Consider the following 18,325-nt stretch of genomic DNA (forward strand, 5'->3'; position numbering starts at 1 on the left):
ATTACAGACCAAGTAGTCCAAATACAGTTCAGTTAGACTAAAATCAGATCAAATTTTTCGACCCGGGTGGGCTATAAAAATAGTCTATTTTTGGAAATATCTAGCGAGCTTGCTATGAAAGATAAATAAGTGTACAAACACTGTTAGAGATGATAAATGAAGTCTTGAATGATAAAAAAAAAAATTTTTGTGTTCATTTCTATAATTATGTTCATACAAAAGGTGTACTCTAACGGAGCGCCATAATTTTAAGGCAGGTCGGCTCAATCACGATATTTCAGCAACGGCTTATTTGAAACAAAAAAATCGAAGTGTTTTAAATTCGGCATGACAGTGGCTACGAAATAGACTAGCGATATCAATTTTGGGCCATTTTTACTAACATTATCCAACGAAAATTAAAAAAAATGAAAACAGTGTTTTTTTTTTCGTTGTTATTTGTAAAGAAAAATTAGTTGAAATCAAAATTTTGATATGATTTTAGTCAATCCTGTAAGTACTTATGTGTAGGATATGTGGTTAAAATTTCAGGAGGATCATAGCCCACGGGTTCCAGAGAAATCGTGATTGGTGTCGGCGAAATCGTAGTTTCAAAAGAAAAAACGCGTGTAAAGTTTTTTTAAATACACGGAAAAAAAAAAGCTTTAAAAATTACTATTTGAAATTATAACCCGAAACCCGGTTGTCAATATGAGGAATTTTAACATTCAAATAGTAAATTTTATAATACGTGTCGTCTATTTTCTAATTATCAGTTACGATTTTTAAAGTTCAAATAGTAATTTTTCTTACATAGACAATAAATTTTCATACTTATCCTATAATTATTCACGATTGAATCATAAACGAAAAAATTACTATTTAGAATGATGGTATTTACTGATCACTTTATCATTATATTAGTTCATTTTTTTCCGTATAAAAAATAAAAAATCTTACCAAAATTTAATCTGCGATGCCTGCACCATACGAAGTGCCTTTTTCTTGTTCAAAACTTTCGTTTACTTCAAATTCGGCCTTCTTTTTTTCCGTTCTACTCTCTCTTGATGTGTCCAAGCTGTGGAGGTTCACATATTCGATACGCGTAAAATCGTGTTTGTCGACCTTTAGATTCTGAAAAATACACTTAAACTGCTCGGATCTCGATAAAAATTTGGCACAATATGCTTGGATACATATACATTAAAAAAATGTAAAAAAGATTTTTCAAAAATGACCAACTAGACTACACCCTTAAATTATTATTTATTTTATCATGATGGCATACACATAAAACGTGTGAAAAAAGGGCATATCCTCATTTCATATTATTCTTCTGAAAAAAATTATTTTTATTGTTGAAAGAATCAATCGGATATATTTAGTCAGAGGGATATTTTGTCCGGAAATCAAAAGTCGCGGAATCGATCACTACTCGTGTCCAACTTTCATAAGAAATTACATGAGGACTCGGGAAACAAACCGACGGATTGAAATATTTTTTTTCATTTCAAGAATTTAAAAATATAATAATAATTAAAATATGTATATTTTTTTAAATTAAACATCGATGCTCTATAAGACCATAAGTCACATGCATGGTGAGTAAAATGAATATTTTTATAGATTTTTAAAAGTAATAATAAATGGAATGAAATCATATTCTTCCCTATTGTTATGTCAAACGATAAATTTCTGATTTAAATTTTAAAATTGTAATTGAAAATGTCGCGGAGGGAAAATTTAATTTTAGTGACATACTAAATTATTTTGAACAGAGGACGAAAAAAAGTGTTGCTGTATGTTGACAGTAATATATTCATGTCCAAAGCACTTGTGTTTATGCCATGGTCTAGAATAATTAAATTATCAAATGAAAAAAAAACAGCATCTCTTGAAAAAAGTGTTTTGCATCGATATTTGTCTAGTTCAATGACAAAAAAAAAATTAAATTCTACCTCGATAGTTACACTGAGAGAAAAAAGTGTATATTTTTAAGAAAAAATGCTTGGTAATTATTAGGGTGGGTTGAAAAAAAACTTTTTTTTTGTTTTTCTTAGCATGGGGGTAGAATTTGTACCTTATAAAAAAAAAAATTTTTCAAGAAAAAAAAAATTTTTTTACTCAACATTTTGAGGTGGCCCACTCATTTTTAAAATAAATAATTGATCAAACGGGGTAGTCCCAACGAAAAAAATTACATGGTGTTCAAGAATCTGTAGGGTGTCCCCTTGAAAGCTAATTGAAAGTCAGAAGTTGAAAAAATTTTTTTCCTATTATTTTTGTAATTTAAGTAAAAAATCCAAAAATGAAAAGCATTTTCTTTTAAATTAAAATGAAAGTAAAGTAAAAAACAATCACATTCGACAATTATTAGATGTTTTCCACGATTTTGGACAAAAAAAAATTTTTTTCGTTGGAACTACCCCGTTTAATCAATTATTTATTTTAAAAACGAGTGGGCCACCTCAAAATGTTGAGTAAAAAAATTTTTTTTTTCTTGGAAAATTATTTTTTTTATAAGGTACAAATTTTACCCCCATGCTAAGAAAAACAAAAAAAAAGTTTTTTTTCAACCCACCCTAGTAATTATATAGAAGTGGGGCTGCCTACACTTTTGGAGATAAAAAAAAAAGTATTTGAGACATGTACTTTATTTTGGTGCCATTTTTTTCAGCTTTTCGGCGGATTTATGAGAGCGTATAGATATTTATCCAAAAAAATGGACAACACATTTTTTTTCACTTTTTTATTGAAAAGTTTATAGTTTTTTTAGTTTTTCAATGATTTTTCATTCAAAACTGTTTTCTGGGTTATTATCATATTTTTTTTCGTAAAGTACTTTATTCAAGTATTTTATTTACTCGCTCAATATTAAGAAAAAAATTTAATTGTGTCAAAAAAATATTTTCAAACATACCTTTTGTTTATCTGATGTTGTTCGGATTAGTTTCGTACCCAGCGGAAGAGCTGAGGGTTTTTTATGAACGGTTTTTCTTTTCGACTGTTTTACTCACACAAAAATATTTCTACACTCTTTTAATTACACCAAAATAGGTCTAATTTTATACTAACACATAGATAATTTATTGAGGAACAATTTGAACCTAATGTCAAGTCGATTCGTTATTTTATTAGTTTAAAATAAATTATTTTAACTCAAAAAACCCGTGCTGTCCATTGTTACGAATGAAACTCTCGATATATATAGACGCAATTAATCGGCCAAACTTTTTATTTTTATTATCTTTGTATTTTTTATCACAAGACCCCTATAATAATTCCTATCTAAATCCTTTTAGTTTAATTGTAATTAATTAAAAATGTAAAACTGATTCTTCATGAAAAATTTAACCGCCATTTTCATTTTTACTGTTGCCATTTTTTTTTCATTTTGTCTTTCCATCAACTACTGGCAGGAGCACCAGCTTAACAGTATAAATTTGAAAAAAAAAAAGAGCGACATCTCAGACAAAAAGGCGGGATATTTAAAAAAAAATGTTAATAAAAAAATATTAAACTGAAAATCAGAAATGAAAAAATCAAATTGATAATTTATAAGTTGAATAACAATTATGAGTGTGAGTGTAGCAGAAATTCGACAAATTTTAAGTTATGAATAAATTAAGTAAATAATTAAAAAAAAAAATGTTGGAAAATCCAAAAGTGCACACCTCAATCGCTCAATTTATTTTTAATCATTACTTTTATTATTATATAATATTAATATATTTTTTTTTATTATGAACTTTTATTCAACTTACAAATTATCAATTTGATTTTTTTATTTTTATTTCTTATTTTCAGTTTAATATTTTTTTACTAACATTTTTTTCTAAATATCCCGCCTTGTTTTGTCTTAAATGTCGCTTTTTTTTTCAAACATATTGATACGCTAGTGCTGCCACCAGTAGTTGATAGAGAGAAACAATGAAAAAAATAATAACAACAGTAAAAATAGCAGCTAAATTTTTCACGAAGAATCAGTTTTCACGTTTTTTATTAATTACACCAAAACAAAAAGGATTCAGATAGTAATTTTTGAAAGGGTTCTTGTGATCAGAAATACACAGATAAAAAAAAAAATTATTTCTTAGCAAACTAATTCTTAAATAAAATATTTGCATTCAATTCAAAAAATCAAAACACCAAAAAATTATTATTCATTTAAAAATTTATTATATATATATATTTATATATTCTACATTATAAAGTATACAATTACATATGAAATTAAATTTAAAAAAAAATATATGCATTATTGACAGTGATGATACAAAATAAAATTACAGAACACTCATGTGTTTTTTCAAAAAATCACATCGTTTTTAATTAAGTACCGGTTAGTGTTAATTATTTACCAGCAAATACTATTGATAAATACATTAAAATTTAATAATAATAATCATAAAAAATTTTTTTTCATTCTTAAAAATTAATACTATTAACACTAGAAAGAAAAAAAAATTAACATGATTACAATTTTAAAAAATATTTCAACAAAATAAATTTTTTTTTTTTTAAATAATGTACTAATATTTAAAAATATCATACAAAATTTTATCTGGCTGCCTATTATGGTCACATTGCAATAGAACCCTTGCAAAAATATTTAAAAAAAAATTACTGATAATAAAATAATAAATTATTTTTTTTTGCTCGACAATTCATTGAAAAAAACTCAATTTTTTTTTATGATCCTGAAGTTCGCAGACAATTAAAAATTTTAATTAAAAAAAAAAAAAATGCACATGAAAATTAAAAAAACTACAGGTGCAATTTTTCAAAATATTTTTTTTTTGTAATTTATCATTTTTAAAAAAATCCAAAAATTATTAGACGTCTGCTAATTTCAGTATCTTTTTTTACGATCCTAAAGTTAGCAGACAATTAAAAATTTTTGGATTTTATTTTGAACATTTAAATTTCAAAAAACAAAAAATCAAAAAATGCACATGTAGAAAATTTAAAAAACTACAGGTGCAATTTTTTCCAATTTTTTTTTTTTATAATTTACTGTCTAAAATAAAATCCAAAAATTATTAGACGTCGGCTAACTTTAAGATCATCTTTTTTTTTGGTATCAGATAATTAATTTTTTTTTTATTACCATGAAATTTAAACAGTAAAATATTTTTTCGAGTTCTAGTCTTAATAATTACGCGTAAATAAAAATAGTGATTAATAATTAATGAAATCAATTTGTTCTTAATTGATAATCACCATTCTGCGTAATGTATCTTACCCAGGGTAGTGCCTGGTATCCACTTTTTTCAATTATTTTTAAATAACGGACTTGTATACCAGATGTTGTAAAATACGGAATTTCAAATTTAACTTGAATCGGTGGTTTTCCCTCAACATCTTCGCCAACAACCGAGGGTAGACCGAAATGTGCTCTCATTAAATATTCTTTACCACCCGGAAATGATTTAATAGACCATGTAATAGCGTTTTGTTCAGGTGAATATTTAACGCTACCAATAGTCGTTTTAAATTTAGGTGAATCAGCGTCATTGGGTACCGGGATAACTATTTCGACATTATTAGCAGTGGACCTGCGTTTAAATTGCGACCGGGCTTTAATCATATATTCAACCCGACTGTGAGCATGTCTTTCAATAACCGACTCGATCCATATCAGTGGTTTTACATGAGTGTTCAAACGGTAGGACATCAGTTCGAATTCCCCATCCGGGGGAATGAATGAAATCGTCCGGTCGTTTTCAAACCGCGATAATCTGACGCACTGATGAAATTTAACGTCTTCTAATTCGACACTTTTTGATTTCCCGCGGCCTGTTGACTCAAATAATACTTTGTCATTTAAACCGAGACGCAACTCGGGCATTCCCGATAAGTAAACTCTCATTTTTATCGCGCCGACTATTTCGGAACTCAGTACATTTCCGTTAGCGTTCGCTAGCAGGTTCACTGACTCGATGACATCAAGGAATACTTCATTTTTCCGATACTTGATACCTTCTGACCGCCAGGACACCGCGTTCGTAACGGCCATTGGGATACGAGGCTGGATCTCGAGCTTGTGTCCTTCCTGTGTGATGTATTCTTGCAATATTTTACTGTCGGTAGTCTGCGGGTAACCAAAGTCGAGCAATTCATCGAGTAATTCGTAAATAACAACAAAGTTGTCCCGTATACTCTCTTCCTCGAGTTCTTTGAAATATTCCTGCATGACCTGTACGACTTTGTGTAAAAATACAAACACTAGGGATATATTTGCATTCTTTTTAGTGGACGATACGATGTATAAATTGTTGTATTTAATGTACGCAAATGTACACTCGGCTGTTTGTAACAGTGGTGTCAAATTGCCCTCCTCTTCACGTTCCATTACCAAGGGCATAAATTTTTCGATTACACTCGTCTCGATATCACCGCGATAGTTACGGGATATCAACACTTTCCCTTTTACATCCAAAATGTATATCGCCGAGGTTGACATTTTGGATGATTATCTGAAACAAAAAATTTTTTTTGTTATAAATATATATATATATGTCATATAATTTTAATTGTAAAATTTTTTAAACCATTTTTTAAGGGTATTCTCAGACAGTGCCCCCACTTTTTAAAAACATGCAATGACTTTCATGTCATAACTGATGATACTGAAGTTAGACGACGTGTAATAATTTTTGGACTTCTTTTTAAATAATAAATTATAAAAAAATAAATATTTTAAAAAATTGCACGTGTAGTTTTTCAAATTTTCTACATGTGCATATTTTTAGTTTTAGTTTTTTTGTGATTTATTTGTTGAAAAAAAAATCTGAAAATTACTAATTGTCTGCTAACTTCAAGATCATTCATAACTGTTGAATAAATTTCAGTAAAATCTTCACGTCAATTTTAAAATTCGAATTTTGGAGTTTTATAGATTTAAATTTATTCAAAAAATTTTGTTTAGATCCCAATTATTATCACCCGTAAGTAATTTTTTTAAAATTCTCTATCTCGGAGAAATTAATTCCACGTTATCTTTTTTTAAATAAATGCTTTAATTTTTTTTTCAATTAATTAATAAAATTTTAATACAGTTGACAGTTGAAAGTCATTGAAAATTTTTGAAAAGTGGGGGCACTGTCTGAGAATGCCCTTAATTAATTAATTAATAATTTAATTGATAATAATTAGACAGAAAAAAATGATTTCTTGGCTCAAGAAAATTTTTGTTTTCAATTCATACTGAAAAAAATTTTCTTGGGTGAGTAAAAATTTTTTGCGCCAAATAATTATTTTTTTTCTGTATAATTCATAGGAAATAGACCCGGAAGAAAATAAATGAATTAATTGAAATGATCCCGTGTAAAAAAAAATTCGGTCGAAAAATTTTGCTGAGTGAAATTTCAAAATTTAGAAAATTCTGAACTGGAGTTGAACATTTTTGGAAATTTAAAATAATTAGAAGAATGAAAAATTTTAATTAGTGAGGACTTTTCTTGCGGGTTTTCATTTTTCAAAATTCTGAGGCAAAAATTATTTGAATTGACAATTTTATGAGTTCATAAAAAGTTCCAATCACTTTTTTGGACTATTTTTGAAAGTCAAAAAGTAAAAAATAATTACCTCAATAAATTTTGAAGTCAAAAAATGTTCATAAATATTTTTAAATAAATTATTTATTTTTTTGCCTCATATTTGAACAATTCCGGTAGGAATAAAAAATGTTCATAATTTCTAATTAATTGTTTTTTTTTTTAAACCCTAAAAATTGTAAAATTAAATCAATTTTGCTCAAAAAAATAAAAACAAAACGCGCAGGAAAGACTTCACCAGTTGAAAATTTTTTACCGTTCAATTTTTTTAAAATTCAATTTTAAGTTCGGAGTTTCGGAGTCTCAATTTTGGAAGTTTTTGGAACGAATTTTTTTCACACGGGTAAAGTTAGTAGACAATTAAAAATTTTTTTAGACCCAATCAATTACAAGAAAAATAAAAACTGAAAAAATGCACAAGTAGAAAATTAAAAAAGCTATAGGTGAATTTTTTTAAAATAATTTTTTTTTGTAATTTATCATTTTTAAAAACCAAAAATTATTGGACGTCGGTTAATTTGAGTATTATTTAAAATGATACCGAAGTTAGCTGACGTCTAATAATTTTTGGATTTTTTAAAAAACGATAAATTATAAAAAAAAAATATTTAAAAAAATTGCACGTATAGTCTTTTTAATTTTCTACATGTGCATTTTTTAAAAATTATTTTTTTTTTACAATTTATCATTTTTAAAAATGTCTAAAAATTATTAGACGTCGGCAAACTTCAGTCCCATTAATTTAAATAAATTGAACATTTCGTCACTTATTTATGACTTCCTCAGCAACTTATTTTTATAATTCAATTATCTAACACACTAACTACGAAAAAAAAACTGATAGATTAAAATTATTGTCATAATCCAACTAATAATTATTTAAATGTTTGACTTTAAAATAATATGACAGCAGTAAGCAGACATTTAAAATAAAACTAAATTTTTTTTCATAAATAAATGATAAAAAAAAATATTTCTAAAAAAATGCACATGTAGAAAATTAAATAAACTATACGAGCAATTTTTCAAAATATTTTTTTTAATATTCATTTTTTTGTTAGAAAAAATAATTACTGTCAATTCAACTAAAACTTATTCAACAATCAAAAGTTTTTTTTTAAATTTAAATAATATCTACTAGACATTATAGATTTTTCTTTAGTCTGAATTGTACTACAGTACATTTATTTAATTAACAATTAAGTCACTCATTATTATCATTTATTACTTAAATCTTAAATAAATAAATTAAATTACGATAAGACTTTGATAGGTTATGTCAGTTTGACAGATAAACATTAAATTTTTTTAAAATAATAAATTACTCTGATAAATTATTCATATTGTACATAAATAGAATTTTTTTTTTATCAACTTTTTATTTTTATAGATAAATTATTTATTAATTTTATAATGTACCTGATATTTATAAATATATCCGACAATTGATTGGAAAAAATGTATTATGTGTATACAGTTTTTAAGAGATAAACTGCCACCGTGGACTGGCACGAACACGACCGTCTGGTGCTGCTGCTTCTGGATGTCGATTAAGAAACTAGGGCTCAGACTGCGCATGCGTTCGAGTCTGACATTTGTGCGCATGATGGTAACTGCGCGTGTCTTTAATTTTTGACTTTTTATGCTTGACATATTTGTACTTTTATTTATTTGTAGTATGTGTAAAAAATACAATTAAAAAGTATTTAAATTCAAATTCAAATTCAAATAAAAAAATTTGAAATTCTAATGATACTGAAGTCTACTAACGTCTAAAAATTTTTAGTTTTTCTTACAAAACGATAAATTATAAAGAAATATATATTTTTAAAAATTGCACTTATATTTTTTCAAATTTTCTACAAGTACATTTTTTTTTTTTTTTTTTTTTTTTTTTTGTTGAAAAAAAAATCAAAAGATTGTCCTTTGTCTGTTAACTTCAGAATCACAAATTGGAAATAAAGTTTAAATCTGAATACTTGTAAAAAGTATTTGAATTGAATGACAAATACTCTTAATGTATTTAGAATACACTGTAAAAAATTCGCGGAGTGAATGCGGATTAAATCCGGAGTGAATGCGGAGTGAATGAATTTTTAATTATTCACTCCCCTCGGAGTGAAATTCACTCCGCAGGGGAGTTTCCGCGGAGTAGATAATTTTTTATTAATTGAATCCCTCCGGAGTGAAATTCACTCCGGAGCGGAGTTTTGTAAATATTATTAGTAAAATATAACTCCACATAATAAATTCGAAATAAAAATTCGCGTATTACATTATTGATCAGCTGATATGCACACACATACGCACATACATATTTAGGCACACACGCGCACTCGCACACACACGCACGCACACATTTGCACACACGCACACATTCGAACACACGTACACACGAACACATTTGCACACACGCACACATTTGTACACACGCACACATTTGCACACACGCACACATTTGCACACACGCACAAATTTGCACACACGCACACATTTGCACACATGCACACATTTGCACACACGCACACAAACACCTGCACACACCCAAACTCACACATGCACGCAAACACACACTCGCACACACATTGTTTAGCAGTTTAATATAAATTAGTATAAATTTATTTAAGTATTAAAACTCCGGACCGGAGTGAATTGGGAGTGAAATAAAATCCGCGTCACTCCGAGATCACTCCGCTAAAAAAAAACTCCCAATTCACTCCGCATGCGGAGTGATTTTTTTCAAAACTCCGAAACTCCGAGTGGTGGAGTGAATGCGGAGTGAATTCGGATTTTATTTCACTCCCAATTCACTCCGGATTTTTTACAGTGTATATTTAGAGTAATTGGGAAAATAAAACAAATTTGTTAAAATTTTTCAATTAAAGTACTTGAGGCAGAAACGACTTAACAACTAACAGTTATTAGTTATTACGACTTTATTTTATTTAAATATTTACTTAATTTTCTTGAATGCATTCAGAAATTGTAAAAATTTGAATATTATATTGTAGTAATTGCTAACTTAATTGGCATGTTCTTGTAGAAAATTTAACATTCTACAAAAAAGGTCTCTTATTATTTTTTGATAAATCCATCTATTCGAAAGTTATTGGAGCTGGAAGTCAAATCTATAATAAATTTCCAGATCTTTTTACTTTTCCAGCAAAACTATCAGACTTATCAACAAATGTTATAAGACCTTGTTTATAAACAATTTTATTTTCTACAAATTATTTTCGATAAAGTTTATTCAATTTCCGCATTGTTCTATAGTTATTTTTATTTTAATGCCAAGCTCGTAAAAATAATAGTCTTCTAATTTATTCTGAGAACTTAACATTAAAATGAAAATAACTAGAAAACAATGTGGAATTTAAATAAACTTTATTGTAAACAATTTGTAGGAAATAAAATTGTCTATAAACTAGGTCTTATGACATTTTGTGATAAGTCTGATCGTTTTGCTGGAAAAGTAAAAAGATCTGGAAAATTTATTATAGATTTGACTTCCAGTTCCAATAACTTTCGAATAGATGGATTTATCAAAAAATGATTTTTTTTCGACTTTTCTTAACTTTTTGCGTTCGTTACTCAGCAAATGCAAGAAAAAGACAAAAAAAAAAAATTTACAAAAAATGTCAAAAAAATTAAAGAAAAAAAAAAATTGCAACTTTGTTTTTTCTGATCAAAATTTTTTTTTTTGACATTTTTTGGAAATTTTTTTTTTTGTCTTTTTCTTGCATTTGCTGAGTAACGAACGCAAAAATTTAAGAAAAGTCGAAAAATCATTTTTTCATTTTGATTATGATTACACAACTAAAGGAACAAAACTTGTTCCTTTAATTGTTTTGCAAAACTTTGATCAACCCGACCCGAAAAACGGTTCGATGGATCAATTTAAAAATTTGCAGGGTTATTGGGGGTACATTAAGCTAAAAAAGTCCCTGGTAACATTATTTTTTTTATCGATATTTGCAGAGTAGCGGTTGATTTACTAAAAAACCAAAAAAAGTCATTTTTTTGTACTTACTTCTAATGGATGTTAAAAATAGAAAAAAATTTTTTTTTTCAAAAAATGATGAGAGGGTCTTGTAGGGAATTTATTCAAGTTTTCAACACCGCCTTTCAATTTACTGTACGATCATTAGTACCTGAAATATCGATGATCAAACCCAAAAGGATCATTTTTCGTTTGAAGGCTGATATCTCAGCGACAAGTTATTGTACGAATCTCAAAAAAAATGTAAATTAAAACTGATTAAATTTGCTAATCGACCTATGCATTGGTTTAGCTGAAACAATTTTTTCGCAGCCCGTGGACTCTCAAAGAAAAAGAAAAATTTAGAAAATTTTTGTCTCGCGGTATTTCTCATGTTTGCACAATGGCTGAAGGTCTAAAAAAATTTTGATGAAAATGCGCCGAAACTAGAGATTTCAAGCTACACAATGCATTTTTTTCTTTTTCGATACGATTATTTTTTACGAAGTTACAGCCTTGCAAAAATCACTAAAAAATTTCTAAAATTTTTCTGTTCCTTTAATTTATGGCATGAGTGCACGAAAAAAATTTTCGTATGAATATTGCCATGTTATTTATTCTAAAAATTACTCTAAATCGAGTAATCTTGGGCCAATACGACTTTTTACTTTCGAATTACGAAATTTTACTCTTTCAGTGAGTAAAAATCAATCAGATTAATTTTTACTCACAATTACGAGTAAAAATTACCCCTAGCGGCTGTCTAAATAAATTCTCTCTAATTCAATTTTTACTCGTAGGTTATGATAAAAAGTTGATGATTCAATTTATAAAATTTATATTGAATTACAATAAAAATTACAATTAATAGGCTGAAATTTTCCTAAAAAATCTAAAAATCATCTAATGGCTTTAGAATATGACTTAAAATAAATATTTTGAAAAAGAATAAAAAAAAAAATTACTCTTATTGTGTTGAAAAAGAAAAGATACAAATTTTTTTTTAATTTTAAAATAAATATTAAGTTATAGAGAGATACAGAGATCGTCTTTTTTTCCAAGCCTACGTTTGTGTGCGTAACATATGTAAATTGTCGCGAGCAAAATAAAAGACATTTAATTGAAGCCGATATTAACCGAAGATTAACGGAGACTACTGAAATATTACTCTGCAGTTTAGAGTAAAAATTACTTCCATAGATAAGAAAATTTATTTGAGTTATAGGCAGTTTTTCATCAAAAAGTTAATGGGTTTAAAAGAATGGTATATTGGGGAGTAAAAATTAATCGCATATGGAGTAAAAATGAATAGATTAAGATGAGATATTCACAATAATCGATTAAATATGACTTTTAAAAAATTACTCACACAGAAAAAACAGATATCTTGAGTCAAGAAAATATTTTCGAAGACAAACGTTTTCGGAAACCAAGTCAAGATTTTCTTGAGCCAAGAGAATTCGTCTTGGTTGGAGAAGATTTCTACTTTATCGGAGAAAATTTAGGTCTCCAAAAAAATTTTCTTGAATCAAGAACATTTACCTTCAGTCGAGAATTTTTTTTTTGTGTGCAGTAGTAGAGTAAAACATGGTCTAGCAACGTTAATATTTAAACAAAAAATATTAAATTTAAAACAAAAAATACCAATTTTTTGCAACGGCCCAGTATTACTCGAAATTATAGAGTAATTTTTATCAAAAAATTATTTCCGTGTGTATATAAATATATATATTTTTATTTAAAACGTATTCACAATGGATTGAATATCGCATTGTTATTCACTGACAATAGATCGTAATACTTTGAAAATATGCTCTTTGTTGTAAAAAATACTTTTATTTTTGTAAAAAATTTAATTAAACCAAATCAGAGAACAAAAAAAAGTATTTACAATATTTTACAAATGTGTAAATTACAAAATTCACACAGAAAAAAAGGATATCTTGGCGCAAGAAATTTTTTCTTGCCGCAAGAATATTTTTTGCAATTTTGAATGAAAACGAAAATTTTCTTGGTTCAAGAACAAAATTTTCTTAAATTTAGTCATCTTGGCATAAGATTTTTTTTTTATTCACCCAATATAATATATGTTTCTTGAAGTAAGAAATATTTTCTTAAAGTGAGAAAAATAAATATTTTGCCCCAATATATAATCAATTGTCCGAAAAGTAAAATATTCTTTGTTTAAGAATAATTTATTTTGAAACGAGATAATTTGTGACTCGAGTCAAGAATTAAAAGTACTCGACTCAATGGTAAGAAATATCTTGGTTCAAGTATTTTGTTGTGTTGCGGCGAGTGAGCGTAGACGTTTGAACCAACAGCAACTGCGTTCACGGCCCAACGCAAAAATTCTCTTGGGAAAGCTAACTGTACTATACTAAAGTGGCGGTAGTGTAGACTCTACATTATACAGTGTGCTTACTGGATATAGGTAAAGTAAACGAACGTTCAGGGAATGATCGGATAGCATAACTGGTAAAGCTCTCGCGTGATGCCGAATCGGTCTGGGTTCGATTCCTACCATGAGCAAACCATTTATTTTTTCTTAAGTTGTTCATAAACCATTAATCGAGGATGTTTAGTTCTTATCCCCTCTACTGCCGCATCGTGACATTCAGAATATACACATATAATTTCCTGCTTCACAACATTTAATATTTATACTAGGTTAAATTCACTCAAAAATATAGGACGATATATTTTTTCAAGTAGAGTCATTTATTTTCTTGAATCGAGACTACATTTTTTTTAAGTCAAGAAAAAAAATCATCAATGGGAGAATTTTATGTCTTCCGTGAAATAAATATTTGCATGATTCAAGAAAAATTATTTTATTAAGTTAAGATTATAATTTATTTAAATCAAAATTAAAATTTTCTCATTCCAATAGACCGTTGTCTTGAGTCGATAATGTAGTTTTCTCAAACTGAGAGTAAATGTTCTTCTGCCACGCAAAAAAAGTTCTTGGTTTGAGATGTTGATATATATTGTGACAATTTACTATACTCACCAACCAAGACAGAAAAGTATCTTGTTTTGATAGTTTTTTTTACTTGGTTGGAAACAAAATAAATTTGATTTAAAATAATTATTCTTGAATCAAGATTATTTAACTTGAATTAAAATTTAATTATTCTTGACACAATATTTTTATAATATTAGTCGAAGAAAATGTTCTCGGATTAAAAAAACCCAATTACTCAGCCCAAGAATAAAAAAATGAAGGCAAAAATTATCTTGGGCCAAGTCAACCTTTTTTTCTGTGCAGTTACGTGAACACCGGAACTTTTTTTTTTTTTTTTTATTGTTCGTTATTTTTGATTCCTTTTTACAAACCTGCAGCTATGAAGACTGGGCATAAATTATAATAAAAAAAAAAAAAATAAAAAGTCATTCGATTTTCCTCGTTAGCTTAATATACATTCGAGGAAAAAAAATTGTCAAAACAATTTATTTCAAACGGTAAAGGTCGAAGGGGGAAAGAAATGAATGATAAAATCTGATGTTTGATTTATTTTGCAATTACTTAATATGAGATATTTATTCAAATTTTTCTTGATATTGCCATATTTATGAATATAATTTATTTTTGCAATTTATTATAAAGATTTTATTTTAAAGTTATTGATGCATTAATTATTTATAATCTTGATCAGGAATGTAAATAATGGATCACTACTTTATATGCAGGAGGGCTTTCATTTCCATTAGCCATTAAATTGCTATTATTAATCCAAAAAATTTTTATTAATCATTTAATACTCGTTTCTAATGGAAAATATTTGCATTGGAGCCATCAATAATTTATTCCTGATGGTAAATATTTCCATTAGCCATCGATGATTTATTTTTAATAAAATTTTTTTTTCAGTAACTATTAAATTACTTTTTAATGAAGAAAAAAAATGAGTAATGGATTTATTTTGTTCCGTATTGTTAAGTATAAATACGATCGATACCTTATATAACAAATATAGTAAACATCATTAGAAAGTTGCAGTGAGACAGAAAAAAAATTGACAAAGCCAAATTAAATGTGTCAAATGACATCTAGATATTTCAAGGATGAATACATCTTGACGGAAATAAAAAAGAACAAAAAAAAGTCTTATATCTTTTTTCATCTTAAGAGAACATGAGTACTGTTGAAAATCTCAAGTATGACAGAGTCTTTAAGAGCTCATATAAGTACAAGAACATTTTTCATGACATCAAAGCTTCCTCTTATATTATAAATTCTTTTTATTATTTACATTTTTCAAGCTCAAATTTCAATTGAACAGTCTTTTTATTCATATTTAATATATATAATAACGATCCTTTTGACATAAAATATAGAAAATCGCACAATGTATTTTCTTTTATTAAAATTCTTTTAGATAATAATTGACTTTCTCATAGTATATTATACATAATATTTTGAATATTCCTACGAAATGTTTATTCAATTTTGTAAAATAAATTTTTGTCTTCATATTCAAATATTTTTAAACTCCCCGTTTTTTCGTTCTTCATTTATCTCTAGCAGTTCTATGTTACGATAATAAAATTCTTTATCATATTTATATAAAATTACATTACCGATATATTTTATATGAAAATAACTTCATAAGAATTTTTCATTTATATTATATGAGTTTGATTTTTGAATTCTCGCGAAGAAAATCGACGATTTTCAAAAATCGGATTTTCATCATATGTCGATGTTTGAAGGTGCTAGGATGCTATTCTGACATTTTCAGAGAGATGTATGGATGTATGTGTGTGTGCGTGTGCGGATGTGTGTGTGTGTAAACTTTTTTTTTCCAACGATATCTTTGGAATGAAGAGAATAATTCTGGGGATTCTGATTAAAGCCCATTACAATCATTATTTTTAAATTTTAAACACTTTTTTGTCATATTAACCGCGAAAGTTGGATTTTCGAGCAACATGCAGAGGGCGCAAGCTATACGATTTCTGGCAATCTATAGTTTAGTTAACTTACCTCGAACTCGTATCGAAAAGTACACGGAAAAAAAAATATTGTGTTTATCGCTCACCAACGGAGAGCGACAAGTGTATCGTGATTAGTTCTAAATTGTATTGCTACTACCACAATATATATATATATATATATATATATATATATATATATATATATATCGATATGAATGAAACACTAGATACTTATAATAATGATCCTACGGATTGTGCATATACTTAAATGTATAGTGATCGTCAGTTAACGTATCCATATCGTACCAAAACGGATCGTGATTATCGCGATCTACTTCTCAAGCGCCACCACTCATAACCAAATTATTAAACTTTATAATGCATATCTTGCAAATTATACAGTGTTTATTTATAAAATTATTAATTATTTAAAGCGCACACAACGACAATGAAAAATTACTAATTATATATCTAATGCAAGAATTTCTGTTTTTTATCTATTAATTTTTTAATTTATCTTTGAAACAAAAAAAAGACTGTAAAATTTACATCAATTAATTACGTATATTCTATTACTTTACATTTCTTGATATTAAATAATAATTTTTTATTGCACCTATTAGAATTATTAATATGTGATTATTAATGACAGCTAAAAATAAAATTGTAATGAAGTTAAAGTTGTAAATTTATCTATTTTAACCTCAAATTAGTTATAATAACAAAACGGATCGTTACTATAGCGAAACGATCTTATGATTTCGGGATCCGCCTGGATCGTGATAATCACGATCCGATAGACCAGCACTTTCCGTATCCAACGGATAACCAACCGAGGAGAGTGAATATTACGATACCGTTGAGTGATGAGCGCAATATTTTTTTCTCCGTGTAACTTCTCTCTCTATTTGTCTCTACATTTCTGCACGCTACTAAAATACGCTATAGATGAGTCGAATTATCTTTTAATTCGACAAACGCCCGCTAGGTAGAGTAAAAATCGGAAAAAAAAATCTTAGCGACAGTCGAATTTTGTAAACGACTTCAACATATGCGTACATTTAATCCATCGCCATTTAATCTCGTGTATCAAGCTTTGAATTTAACTAAAAAATTTATTAATTCTTGTGCTTCTAAATTAAATAAACATTAATTAAACATTTTTGACTGTTTCTCTTTCAAATCCAGCTTCCGCCGTTGATATGACAAAAAATTTTGTTCGGTACTTTATGCTCAAAGGTAGGAACCCTGACAGACTTGAAGTGAAGGCACGCGTTCGAGGCTATGGATACATTCTCAAGACATTGTACTATATCCGGTTTTGATAAAAATTCGCCCATAGCCTCAAACTCGTGACGTCACTTCAAGCCGTCAGAATCCCTACTGTTGCGCACATGTATCGAAAATAACTATTTTTATCAAATGTACGTTTGAGATCATCACTTATTATTTTCACAAAATATTTTCAAATCTATGTTCACTTACAATAATAATGTTATTTTATTTGATTTATATGATAGGAGTGAATGCTGGTTCAAACAAAAATGTCGGTGCATGTTTTTCCCTACATATAACTACATAATTACCTATAATTGTACGCAATAATATGAAGTAATTTTTCATATATGATTATATAACAGATTACTAACTCAATTAATTATATGGAAGCAGCGGATCTGTAGTTGGTTAATTTAATTATTATAATACTAACAACATCGATTTGCTTTATTCAGCGTCCATGGAATTAAAGTAATTTTTGAATCATGCTCGCACCCACAGCATTAGTCTAAATAATTGAAAGTAAATCCACTCCGTACTAATCTTAACAGTCCATCTATGAACATTATTATTATTATAATAAATCCCG

The 18,325-nt window shown here is 27.6% G+C and overlaps 2 protein-coding genes across 2 annotated transcripts in view; one reads left to right on the forward strand and one right to left on the reverse strand.

Moving 5' to 3' along the window:
• The window catches only part of LOC130675428 (neuroligin-4, X-linked-like), a 263,594-nt gene that overhangs the window by 138,307 nt on the left and 106,962 nt on the right, over positions 1-18,325 (forward strand). The window lies entirely within an intron of this gene.
• Positions 4,136-9,082, reverse strand: LOC130675429 (AP-1 complex subunit mu-1). Its single transcript, XM_057481120.1, has 2 exons — positions 8,958-9,082; positions 4,136-6,458 (listed from the first exon to the last, which is right to left on the reverse strand). Exon 2 carries the CDS (start codon positions 6,443-6,445, stop codon positions 5,177-5,179), a length of 1,269 nt encoding a protein of 422 aa, XP_057337103.1. The 5' UTR covers positions 6,446-6,458; positions 8,958-9,082; the 3' UTR covers positions 4,136-5,176.

The sequence above is a fragment of the Microplitis mediator genome, chromosome 10 (genome assembly GCF_029852145.1).
Source record: "Microplitis mediator isolate UGA2020A chromosome 10, iyMicMedi2.1, whole genome shotgun sequence".
In the NCBI taxonomy this organism is placed as follows: Eukaryota; Metazoa; Arthropoda; class Insecta; order Hymenoptera; family Braconidae; genus Microplitis; species Microplitis mediator.